The sequence below is a fragment of the Pantherophis guttatus genome, chromosome 10, assembly GCF_059756535.1.
Source record: "Pantherophis guttatus breed Tessera chromosome 10, ASM5975653v1, whole genome shotgun sequence".
NCBI classification, from domain to species: Eukaryota; Metazoa; Chordata; class Lepidosauria; order Squamata; family Colubridae; genus Pantherophis; species Pantherophis guttatus.
This window is the reverse complement of record NC_142072.1, coordinates 21,854,228-21,867,649: the sequence shown is the minus strand read 5'-3', so window position 1 is coordinate 21,867,649 and position 13,422 is coordinate 21,854,228. Positions and strand designations below refer to the sequence as shown.

Sequence of the window (13,422 nt, the reverse complement as noted above, 5' to 3'; positions counted from 1 at the left end):
TGCTGCCGGTGTTGGGATGCCCCTCCTTCCGCCAGCCAGCTGGTTTTCAGGACTCTGCTGTGCAGAAGCACACACATGTCCATGCATACATGTGTGCATGTTCACTTGTGCATGCCCACCTTTCAGTTTGGGCATGAACGTGCGCAGTTTGGGCACTCAGTGCCTAAAAGGTTCGCCATCACTGTCCTAATCCGAGTTCACACACTTTTCTAACCATGCACAAGATTCTTAGCACCTGATTTGAGGTCTGTATCATAGACCTCAATTTGGTGCAGACAACACTTGCCACAGACAATTCACAGACAATTTGGCGCGGACAACTTTCAGCAGGACAACTCGCCATGGCAAACTCTCTGCAGGACAAGAGTTACCCTAATATTGAAGAAATAGAAAATAGAATCAATATAAATAGTGGAATAGAATCATGAAAGACAGGATGCCAAAGGAGGGACAAAATGAAATGTGAATGGCAAAAATTAAAATAATTTTTGGATTATTTCAAATAATTAAACTGAATTGTTGAATTGTTCTCCAGCAATGTTGTCCCATGGCAAGTTGCCCATGGCATGTTGTTCCACAATGAGTTGGCCATGCGAAGTTGATTCTGGCCAGTTGTCTTGAAAGTTGTCCCATTCTACCTGATCTGAGCCCAGCCGATGTATCTTGCAAACTGTGCTTTATGACATAGGACAGGAATATGCAATCTCTCACTCTCAGGCCAGAGGTGGGTTTCAGCAGGTTCTGACCAGTTCTGGTGAACCAGTAGCGGAAATTTTGAGTAGTTTGGAGAACCGGTAAATACCACCTCTGACTGGCCCCGCCCCCATCTATTCTCTGCCTCCCAAGTCCCAGCTGATCGGGAGGAAATGGGGATTTTGCAGTAATCTTCCCCTGGATTGGCGTGGAAATGGACATATTTATTTATTTATTTATTTATATTTAAATTTATATACCGCCCTTCTCCCGAAGGACTCAGGGCGGTGAACAGCCAAAGGTAAAAAACATAGAATACAAAAATTTAAAAGCAATTTAAAATATATTAAACAATTTGGCCCAACAATTAAAATACCCCATTTAAAATTAAAATTAAACAATTGGAGAAGTTAGGCCAGACCAGCTTGTTGAAATAAAAAAGTCTTGAGGGCCTGGCGGAAAGTACGTAAATCCGGAATCCTCCGTATCTCCGGGGGGAGCTCGTTCCAGAGGGCAAGTGCTCCCACAGAGAAAGTTCTCCCCCTGGGGGCCATCGGTCAACATTGTTTGACCGACGGCACCCCGAGGAGCCCCTCTCTGTGGGAGCGTACTGGCCGGTGGGAGGCTCTCGGTGGCAGAAGGCGGTTTCGTAGATATCCAGGTCCTAAGCCATGGAGCACTTTAAAGGTGGTCACCAACACCTTGAATTGCACCCGGAGGACCACCAGAAGCCAGTGCAGCTCACGCAGGAGACGTGTTACATGGGAGCGCCATGACGCTCCCATAATCACCCGCGCGGCCGCATTCTGGACCAGTTGGAGCCGCCGGGTGCTCTTCAAGGGGAGCCCCATTTTACAGTATCCTTCCCCTGCCACGCCCACCAAGCCACACCCACAGAACTGATAGTAAAAAATGTTGAAACCCACCACTGCCTCAGGCCACATGTGATCCTGGACAGCTAGTAATGTGGCCCCACAAGATATAATTACAGATTAAAAAATAAAAGAAATTTGTTATTTATATACATTAATTATATCATATATTTTGTATGTGGCCCAAGACAATTCATCTTCACTCAATGCAGCCCACGCAAACCAAAAGATTGGACATCCGTGACTCAGTGTATTACGTATATCCAGAAAATTGCAGTTTGTTCAGCTAACTATGCTTGAACAAACCATGACCCAGTTGCTTGGCTCAGTTTATGAGCTAAATTTCTTTTTGGCAGGTTAAATCAACCACAGCTTAATAAAATATGTGAAGCAATCTATAAAAGAATATTATGTTGCTTTCATCCATGAACAGCTTAGAAGCAGCCCATATTGGACGCTCAATAAAATAATTGTGATAATACTAATGTTGTCACTTGACAATTCCAATTGAGTCAAGTGGCAGTGAGTGGGCATGAGGTCAAATTTATTGAGTAAACATTCTCTTACCTGGAATGGGTTTCATTGTTTCCCCTCTATGATTTCTTCAGAAACCAAGATTTGACAGGCAAATTACGATAATGACGGGCAGAGTGCCAGTTGGGCAAAGTTGCCAAGGAGTTAGCTAGCTGGAATGGCCAATAACAGACACCAATAATGAGTAGAAAAAAACTCTTCACAAGAAAGGGATCAGAGAAACTCAAAACGTTTATCAGAATAACAGAGTTGGAAGGGATCTTGTAGATCATCTAGTCCAATCACACACATACACACACATGGCCAAGCAGGAGACTCTACACTATTTCTGATAGACAGCAGTCCAATATTTTTGCCCCCCCAAATATTAACTGAGAACATTCCTCAGGAGTAGAGTAGAGTAGAGTAGAGTAGAGTAGAGTAGAGTAGAATAGAATAGAATAGAATAGAATAGAATAGAATAGAATAGAATAGAATAGAATAGAATATGGAGTGGAGTGGAGTGGAGTGGAGTGGAGTGGAGTGGAGTGGAGTGGAATGGAATGGAATAGAATAGAATAGAATAGAATAGAATAGAATAGAATAGAATAGAATAGAATAGAATAGAATAGAATAGAATAGAATAGAATAGAATAGAACAGAACAGAACAGAACAGAACAGAACAGAACAGAATAGAATAGAATAGAATAGAATAGGGAATGGAGCAGAGCAGAGCAGAACAGAACAGAACAGAACAGAACATAGAGTGGAGTGGAGTGGAGTGGAATGGAATGGAATGGAATGGAATGGAATGGAATGGAATAGAATAGAATAGAATAGAATAGAATAGAATAGAATAGAATAGAATAGAATAGAATAGAATAGAATAGAATAGAATAGAATAGAATTTTTTATTGGTCAAGTATGATTGGACACACAAGGAACTGTGTACATAAGTTCTCAGTGTACTTATAAAAACAACAGAGTAATAATAATCATAATACCAAAGTAATAATAATCATAATAATGATACCATTAAGAGAAGGTTGTGGAACAGATGAGAAAGATAAAAGTAATGCATAAAAAAGTAATTAAATCCCAAGCAAGACAAGGTTAAAAGACTTGGAACGGGTCCTGAAACACAGGAAAATCCAAGATATAATTTAAAAGCAAAGAGGTTGCTTTGTAAGAAATGGCCTTTGTCAGGGGAACGTAGAAGAGGCATTAGTATACCGTGAAGTATGAAGAAGGAGGAGCAGAAAGTAGAGGAAATGTCATTCAAGATGGGGCTGGAAACAGTGGGCAGGCATGTGTCACCCAGTTCTGACTTAGAGATGTGAGAAGTCACCTGCTGGGATGAATTAGAGGAAGCAGGCTGACCGTTGACGGGCGTAACCCAGAGAGTGGGATGAAATCAGTAATGGCCAGAAGAACAGGGCCAAGAGGAAAGAGTGGGTGGCGAAGGAGGAAAAGGCAAGAAAGAGGAAGTGAGACAGAAGCAAACTTGGATCTAAGCATGGGGGGACAGAGAAGTCCACATAACCATGATGCTGGCTGGCTCCATAAAAATCACCCCCACCTATATTAACACACACGCCCATCTTGGAATTATTCAACCTTTTGAAATTTTATAATGTTGTTTTTATAATTGTAAAACTTTTAAACCTGGTTTTTAATGTTGTCTTTATTGATTTTATTGTACACCACCCAGAACCTCTCTCTGAGGGTGATGGGCAGCATTAAGAAATACAATGGATGGATGGATGGATGGATGGATGGATGGATGGATGGATGGACAGACAGACAGATGCCTCAATCTAAAATTCTGATGTAACTATAGAGGACTTCTTACAATATGTGTTGATTTTACTTTGGAAATCTACAGAGATATCCATGTTAGAAGAATCTCAGAAACCTCCCAGGTCCTATATGAACTTTAGGTAGGACTCGTAAGAGGACACCCATAGTTTATAGTGGCAAAAAAAAAAAAGAATAAGAGAGTTTGCTAACACCTTTATCAACTTAATGAAGTTTATTAAAAGGAATAATGTGAGCTTCAACTGACTTCATCAGATAGATGTGATAAGTTAAAAAGGAATTGCATTACGGGCAGGCAAAACAAAAAACAAAAAATCCCTCTAGATAAGAATAGCCAACCATGTCTTTCAACTGCCCTTAATGTTTTGTGATTCTCCAAAGAATTCTCCTAAGAATTTTAAGCCATCCAATTTTGAGCTTTGTGTTTTTCATCACCAGCCTTCTCCAAACTGGTGCCTTCCAGTTTTACTGGACTCTACCAGGCTATGCAAATTTGGGGAGGCTGAAGCCGATGACTAATAGGTAAGATGGATAGATGGATGGGTGGGTGGGTGAAAGGATGGATGGATGGATGGATGGATGGATGGATGGATGGGTGGATAGATATGTGCCATCAAGTTGTCAACAATTACATAGTTTTTTTTCTATGATCCCTAATCCAGTCTTCCAGGTCTTCTTTGCATTCTCTGTCTATGTGCTTTCTTTAGTAAAAATACATGGGTGGTTTACCATTCTTCCCCTGGACAGTATGAATCAGTGGTAGAATTCAAAAATTTTTACTACCGGTTCTGTGGGTGTGGCTTGGTGGGCATGGCATGACTTTGTGGGTGTGGCTTTGTGGGTGTGGCAGGGGAAGGATACTGTAAAATCTCCATTCCCATCCCGCTCCAGGGGAAGGATACTGTAAAATCTCCATTCCCACCCCACTCCAGGGGAAGGATACTATAAAATCTCCATTCCCACCCCATTCCAGGGGAAGGATACTGTAAAATCTCCATTCCCACCCCACTCCAGGGGAAGGATACTGTAAAATCTCCATTCCCGCCCCACTTCAGGAGAAGGATACTGCAAAAGCTCCATTTCCTCCTGATCAGCTGGGACTCGGGAGGCAGAGAACAGATGGGGGTGGGGCCAGTCAGAATTTTTACTACCGGTTCTCCGAACTACTCAAAATTTCTGCTACCGGTTCTCCAGAACCAGTCAGAACCTGCTGAAACCCACCTTTGATATGAATTGATGGCTTTGCCATTGTCCCTAAAGTAATCACCCACCTCCAGCATCTTCCTATGTTGCTGCTGCCCAATATAGACACCTGCTTCCTGGGCAGATGGGATGACCTTCACACCTTGGATGACCCTGCTGGGAATGTCTGCTCCTGACATACACTTACACCATTCTTTGCTTATCCCTGCCAGGCACACCAACATCACCTACCTACCACCCTACCATAATGGGGCAGCAGAGCAGGACTTGGGAGGAGTAGGTGAGGCCAGAGCAAAACTCAAATCTGACTGCAGTTTCTTCACAAACTTATTGTACATTTTTCTCTTTGCCCAATGGGCAACAACTTATAAAAAGATTGAGAACCACACATTTGTCTCATCCTGAATGATCATTGATCATGGATGGGGAAGCCTGATGCAAGTTCTCAACTAGGCTCTCCTACATTGTAGATAGTTTTTAGACCTATTTTGTTATGTTTGGGAGAAAAATTAGAACCATATTTTTTGGCCCTATTTTGTCTGACCTGATTATGGTCAGCTGTCTTTGAATGAGTTAAGGAGACATTATTTTTTAAAAAAAAATAGGTGGGTGGCAGTCAGGAAAGCAATCACATCCTTTCATTCTTTACCCGAGCATCCAGAGAGCAGTCAATTAGACTAGTGTTTCTCAACCTTGGCAACTTTAAGACATTTGGACTTCAACTTCCAACATTCCCAGTCAGCAAGGTTGAGGACCACTGAGTTAAACTCTTGGTAGGCAATATGTCCATGCTGTGCTTTTGGGCTGAACGGGGAAACAGGGTGTATCAAGTCAAAACGTTCCCCAACTATGATCTTGGAAACTGCTTAACTCCTATAAATTATTTCAAGGATATGCCGGGAAACCACTAAGCTGTGAGTCAACTAAACATAATAACTGAATAATGAGTTATCTCCAGGCCCAGTGAATAAATATTGTGACACCGACATTTTCAGCCAGAGCAAACTATCTGCCTGAAATAAAAGCAGAGAAGAAAAGAGGCTGAGATAATTTCAGAGAATGTGATTTGTTTGTAGGCTGCTTGGTTTAGAATAAATGAATACACACACACACACACATATACTGTATATATATACATCCACCCAGTGTGAAATCCAAATTTTTTTACTACCGGTTCTGTGGGTGTGGTGTGGCAGGTGTGGCGTGGCTTGGTGGGTGTGGCTTGGTGGGCATGGCAGGAGAAGGATACTGCAAACTCTCCATTCCCACCCCACTCCAGGGGAAGGATACTGCAAAATTCCCATTCCCTCCCCACTCCAGGGGAAGGATATTGCAAAATCTCAATTCCCACCCCACTCCTGAGGCCAGCCAGAGGTGGTATTTGCCGGTTCTCTGAACTACTCAAAATTTCCACTACCAGTTCTCCGAACTTCTCAAAATTTCCACTACCGGTTCTCCAGAACCTGTCAGAATCTGCTGGATTTCACCCCTGCATTCACCTTAAGTAATTCTGGGGGTTAACAAACAAGACATAAAAGCCATATTTTAAAAACACTAATATAAAACAATGTGGAATGCAATTTAAAATATTAAGAGGATTGTTCTATTTTGTCAGAAGCGAATGTCAATAATATCATGATGTAGTTAGTATAACAGTGGGATTGTAATTGCAGAAGGGAATAGCATTCCACCTAATTTCAAACCACTTATGGATCATAACTGTCCATAAGTCAGCAAAGGTACCCCACCTTCCATATTTGGTGTACTTGGATGCTGTGAACTAAATAGCCGAAAGGTTTGGGACAGTTTCCCTCTATTTCATATTTTCTGACTGTATTTTGTTTGAACTGACTATAGTAAGTAATATTTGAATGAGTTAAGACATTATTATTATTATTATTATTTTAAAAAAATTGATGGGTGGCAGTCAGAAAAGTAATCACATCCTTGCATTCTAAGCAGTTAAGGATGTGAAAGATAAAGGAAGAAAGAAAACAGAAGATTGGGGGCATCTAGCAAGGAGAAAGGATCCACATGTTTAGAAAAAGCAACAGGTTCTTCAAAGTTCTAGATAAAGTTCTATGAGGTCCTCTAAGGAAAGATGGGGTTATACAGCATTCAGGTTGAGCTAAAAAGAGATATCCTTAACTGGTAGTACATTAATTTTTTTTTTAAAGAGATGGGGTAGTAGGGATGCAGTGGCTCAGTGGCTAAGATGTTGAGCTTGTCGATCAAAAGGTCAGCAGTTCAGCGGTTCGAATCCCTAGTGCCGTGTAACGGGATGAGCTTCCATTACTTGTCCCAGCTTCTGCCAACCTAGCAGTTCGAAAGCACGTAAAAAATGCAAGTAGAAAAACAGGGACCACCTTGGGTGGGAAGGTAACACCATTCCATGTACCTTTGGCATTGAGTCATGCCAGCCAAATGACCATGGAGACGTCTTTGGACAGTGCTGGCTCTTCGGCTTTGAAACGGAGATGAGCACCACCCCCTAGAGTCAGGAACGACTAGCACATATGTGCAAGGGGAAACTTTACCTTTACCTAGTACATTATGGGGAAACCAATAGTTATTTTAACAACTAGCATAAATTATGTTGCACATGAAGCCATCGTTTAGATGATGTGTTTCGGTATTGTATATAATATGAACCCTGCTAGTATGTTGTGCAAACCTGGATTTGGAGCTTAGGATATTATGTGAACCCAACCTACGGGCCATGCAATGATTCTTATCAACGTCTTTCTGTCCTATTGATGCAGAAATGACTTCCACAGTCCATTTTTACAAAATTACCCATTGGTAGAGATCTGGACAGCAGATCATAGGAAACATAACAGAAGTGGAAGGGACCTTGGAGGTCTTCTAGCTAACCCCCTGCTCAAGCAGGAAACCCTACACCATTTCAGACAAATGGTTGTCCAATCTTAAAAACCTCCAGTGTTGGAGCACCCACAACTTCTGGAGGCAAGTCATTCCACTGATTAATTATTCTTACTGTCAGGAAAGTGAAGTGAGGATCTATATGTTGGACCAAACTTAGTGTCAGCACTTCAAGCTTCATTTACTCTAATGCTGACATAAGAAGGAGAAGCGGAGGCGTCTGGAAAGGGATGTTTGACTTTTCACCTACTTATTTTCCCTGGAGATAATATCCCCTAGGAGATGGGAGGGGAGGGGGAAAATTCCTTTGAGCTGGAGCAGTAGATTAGGGGTAGAATGACTTGGAAGATGGCCAATGAGTACAGGGGAGTGGGGAACGGAAAGGGAGGGTTTTGGGTCTGGAAGTCAGTGTTGGCTACGATGAGCCAGGATTTAGAATGTTGTGCTCAATAAATGGGAGTTTTTATCAAAGACTTTGTTTGAAATGCAATTTATTTGAGACGACCTCAAAACTTGACACTTAGCATGAGAGACCAACTTGCATCCCCTTTGGTGCCCTCCACCTTTGGTGCCCCAATCAGTGTGAATATACCATTCAACCACATTTTGGTAGGAAGAAAAGCAGAGCATTAGTTTATGCCAGTGATAAAATCCAATTTTTTTTATTACCGGTTCTATGGGCATGGCGTGGTGGGCATGGTGTTGGTTGGTAGGCATGGCAGGGGAATGATACTGCAAAATCTCCATTCCCTCCCCACTCCAGGGGAAGGATACTGCAAAATCTCCATTCCCATCCCACTCTGAGGCCAGCCAGAAGTATATTTGCCAGTTCTCCGAACTGCTCAAAATTTCTGCTACCAGTTCTCCAGAACCTGTCAGAACCTGCTGGATTTCACCCCTGGTTTATGCACGTACTTAAACTATTAAATATCAATTGCCTTTCCTTCCTGCTCTGCTCCACCCACTTTTTTGAGCCCGACCTACTTTCTGTGGTCATATGTACTGCTCTGAGTAACGCCCTCAAGATATTATGTTGGATTGTAAACATTAAAACGTTACCTAACACTTGAACGCTAGGAAACTTGTTTAACTGTATGCTTCTGTTGACTTTCCAGGTGCTCGTGTGAGCTGGGCCTCCAACTTCTATCGCCATGGACTGGAAGACATTACAGGGCCTGTTGAGTGGAGTGAACAAATACTCCACTGCTTTTGGCCGCATCTGGCTGTCTGTGGTTTTTGTTTTTCGTGTCCTTGTTTACGTGGTAGCTGCTGAGCGGGTGTGGGGTGATGAGCAAAAGGATTTTGACTGCAATCACCGGCAACCTGGTTGCACCAATGTTTGCTATGATCATTTTTTCCCCATCTCCCATATCCGTCTCTGGGCCCTGCAGCTGATTTTTGTCACCTGTCCGTCTCTGCTCGTCATCATGCATGTGGCCTACCGTGAGGACAGAGAAAGGAAGAACCGGGAAAAAAATGGGGAAAACTGTCCCAAACTTTATAGCAACACTGGAAGGAAACATGGTGGCCTTTGGTGGACTTACCTCCTGACACTCTTCTTCAAGCTGGGTATTGAGATCGTCTTCCTCTATCTGCTCCACAGAATTTGGGACAGTTTTGACCTGCCGCGCCTGGTCAAGTGTGATCTGCAACCTTGCCCCAATACGATAGATTGCTACATTGCTCGGCCTACTGAGAAGAAGATTTTCACATACTTCATGGTAGGGGCATCAGCTCTTTGCATTGTCCTCACTGTGTGTGAGATCTTCTACCTCATCTTCAAGAGAATGGTCCGCTCAATGCAGAAATGGAAGAAGAACAAGAAGTCCTTGACCTACAGCAAGGCCTCCACATGTCAGTGCCATTCGAGGATGGAACACGCACATGATGGGAAATTAAAAAATTCCCCCTTAGAAGGCCTCAGAGCTTCTGCGCCTAACCTGACTTTAATCTGAGAGGGAGAAGAAGCAAATCCAAAATGGCCGCAAGCCAAGACACATGAATGTTTTTTTTCAAAGATGAACTCGGGAGGGAGGGAGGACTTGAAATGGAAGCCTTCCATTGAATCGCTAACCAAATTTTCCACAAGGGAAGGGCCACAATGTTTGAAGGGGAGCTGACAGAACACTGCCATGTTTATTCAGGTCTAAACTCAAGGCCATATTATAACTAAGCTAAGCATGCACACTTCATATGCTCTGGCAATCTATGTTGGTTTGTTCTCCAAACCCTCCTAGAAAAGTTGTAATCTTCTGCATTCTCAGGTTTATGCTTTCTACTTTTCTAAAGCCTCTCAGAAGATAGACAAGCATCTGCACACAATATGTTGTGGTCTTTAAAACCTAGGACAGCCAAAATCTATGACCCTTGATTTCTTCAACTGATTTATTTAGTTGTTCGTAGAGTTGTTTATAGAGTATTAGTCACTGAGAAGGAGGGAAGTAAACTAATTAGGGAAATTCAGTAAACATGGATAACTTAACCTAAATGTCCTCCCTTCTCTTGCAAGCCACAGTTCTCTGAAATAACAAATGCCAATGCAATCTACAAAGCAGTCGAGACAAAGCACACTGAAAGGTTGTTTTAGCTGAATTTCCTCTCCTGAGTTTCACCTGGAGGAAATCCACTATGAATTTGGAGTTCATATTTGAGGAATTCCCAGGGAAGCAAAGTCTTGCCAGGCAAATTTTTGCAAGACAGAGGAGAGCGTCTGCTTACACCATTCCTATCCCATTTATACTTTAGCTTCAGTCTTGATGACGGTACCCACTTTTCAATAGAAAGTACTTTAATAAAGCATTGTTTACATGATAATTATTGGCTGGGCAAAAACAAAGATGTTGAGTTAAAAAGGAATGAGACAGTATTTTCTTCTCAAAAGCCTTCTAGACAGAACATGGCCTTCTACTCTCTGGAAAAGACAGAGGTATCCTGACATGAGAAAGCTAAATTTGGTATAGATCAGAGGTCTTCAAACTTGGCAGCTTTAAGACTTGTGGACTTCAACTCCCAGAGCATAACTGGCTGCAGAATTCTGGAGTTGAAGTCCACAAGTCTTAAAGCTGCCAAGTTTGAAGACCTCTGGTATAGATTGAAGGGATGATGAGGGCATAAAAAAGAAGGAAGTACATCCTTGGTTTTTCATCTTCCTGAATTTTCTCCTACTTTTTATTCATTATTTTGATGATACTTTCCCCAATTCTCCACTCTTGGTCTCTCATCCTGTCTGAAACAGAGAAATTCCCACTGAAATCAAGTGTAATGTAACATTTGAAATTCTTCTGGCAGGATCAGTCCAGAGAAAATGGAACATGTCTTAAGAAGAGAAATGCAGGAAAACATTATTCGAAATCAATGTTTACAGCTCAATTTAGCCAAAAGGAACAAATCAAGCAACAGAAGAGATTTTGCTCTTAGCAAAAATATTTAAGCTATTTTGAGACAACTGTGGATCTTATGACTATAGAATCTTATGACTACAGGATTTTTTTGTAAATAGATTTTGAGTCTCCTTAACTGAGTTCCATGTAGACTGTCTTCCATGCAGAGCAAGAATTAAAATCATATTTAAAGTATTTGTTTGGCTGGTGCTTCTGTTGCTGTGGAAAATAAAATCCACCATGGACAAAGTTTAAGCAGGACTGATGACTCATTTTGGATCAGTTAGCAACAGAGAGCAGACATGAGTTCCTTTCTTTTATTAGTTTTTCTTACAGAAGCTTTTATTAACCATGTAAAGTTGATGCAAATTTAAAGAAGAAACACAAGTAAAAGAAAAGTACTAAGTAAAAAGAAAAGAGAATAAAAGGAGAGGAGGGGGGAGGGAAGGAAGGAAGGAAGGAGGGAGGGAGGGAGGGAAGGAAGGAAGGAAGGAAGGAAGGAAGGAAGGAAGGAAGGAAGGAAGGAAGGAAAATAGAGGGAAAACAGGGAGGGAGGGAGGGAGGAAAACAGGGAGGGAGGGAGGAAAATAGAGAGAGGGAAAACGGAGGGAGGGAGGAAAGGAGGGAGGCAGGAAAGGAGGGAGGGAGGAAGGAGGGAAGGAAGGGAGGGAGGGAGGGAGGGAGGAAGGATAAAAGGGAGGGATGGAGGGAGGAAAACAGGGAAGGAGGGAGGGAGGGAGGAGTTTCTTCTTTACAGCAGTTTTAAATTCATTTATATTTTATCCTCTCTTGCTAACGCTACATCATAACTTCCTTCTTTCCATAGTCTAATCATCAAAATCATAAATCATAAGTTTTTTTTTCCATTTTCAGCAAGAAGTCCATAAAGTGTTTCCCATCACTAACAAATGTAGCTATTGTCTTTTCCCTAATCAAACAAGTCAATTTTGCCATCTCTGCAAATTTTGTCATCTTCACCGACCATTTTCTCCTTTACAAGAGAACTTGTGTTCCAATTATCTCTGACACTGACCTGATACTTCCAGCTTATCCAACAGAAATAGCAAAGAAGCTGCTGGGAAGATATACAAAACAAAACAAAACAAAATCTTTAGAATGGCAGGTTTGCTCAATTTATCTCTTTAACCTTAAATTTCTTTCATTTCATTTTTGATGCTGCTGCTGCCGATGATGCTGATGATTCTAGAGAATAATTATTATAAATTTACCACTTATTTCAATCAGCTACATTTTTGCCACCTTGTTTTCACTTGCAAACACTGCCAATCTTTACACTGCATTGGTAAGACCACACTTGGAATATTGCATCCAGTTTTGGTCCCCACAATACAAGAAATATGTTGAGACTCTAGAAAGAATGCAAAGAAGAACGATAAAGATAATTAGGAGACTGGAGGCTAAATTATACACTGAACAGTTGTAGGAACTGGGTATGTCTAATCTAACAAAGAGAAGGACTAGGAGTGACATGATAGCCATCTTCCAATATCTGAGGGGCTGTCACAGAGAAGAAGGAGTCAACATATTCTCCAAAGCACCTGAGGACAGAACAAGAAAGGATCCAACCTAGAATTAAGGAAAAGTTTCTTAATTGACACTGAGAACAATTTAATCAGTGGAACGTCTTGCCTCCAGAAGTTGTGGGTGCATGCCTCCAGAAGTTGTGGAGGTTTTTAAGAAGAGATTGGACAACCATTTTTCCAAAATGGGTAGCTTCTCCTGCTTGAGCAGTATGTTGGAGTAGAAGATCTCCAACTCTGTAATTCTGCATTCTATTCTGTATTCTATTATCATCATAAAAAGGTAAAGGTTCCCCTCGCACATATGTGCTAGTCATTCCCGACTCTAGGGGGCGGTGCTCATCTCCGTTTCAAAGCCGAAGAGCCAGCGCTGTCTGAAGACGTCTCCGTGGTCACGTGGCCGGCATGACTCAACACCAAAGGCGCACAGAATGCTGTTCCCTTCCCACCAAAGGTGGTCCCTATTTTTCTACTTGCATTTTTGAACTGCTTTCGAACTGCTAGGTTGGCAGAAGCGG

At 41.9% G+C, this 13,422-nt stretch overlaps 1 protein-coding gene across 5 annotated transcripts in view; it reads left to right on the top strand.

The window, feature by feature from the left end:
* The window catches only part of GJB3 (gap junction protein beta 3), a 30,319-nt gene extending 18,761 nt beyond the window's left edge, over window positions 1–11,558 (top strand). For 4 of the 5 annotated variants that reach the window (XM_087876095.1, XM_034413377.2, XM_087876097.1 and 1 more), the window contains one exon: window positions 9,099–11,558. In XM_087876095.1, coding sequence (XP_087732221.1) covers window positions 9,135–9,938 — 804 coding nt within the window. In that variant the 5' untranslated portion in view covers window positions 9,099–9,134 and the 3' untranslated portion in view covers window positions 9,939–11,558. Of the gene's footprint in view, window positions 1–4,335; window positions 4,420–5,312; window positions 8,453–9,098 lie in introns of those variants that run through there. The other variant, XR_015729431.1, reaches the window with a different exon arrangement.
* The last annotated feature ends 1,864 nt before the right edge of the window (window positions 11,559–13,422 follow it).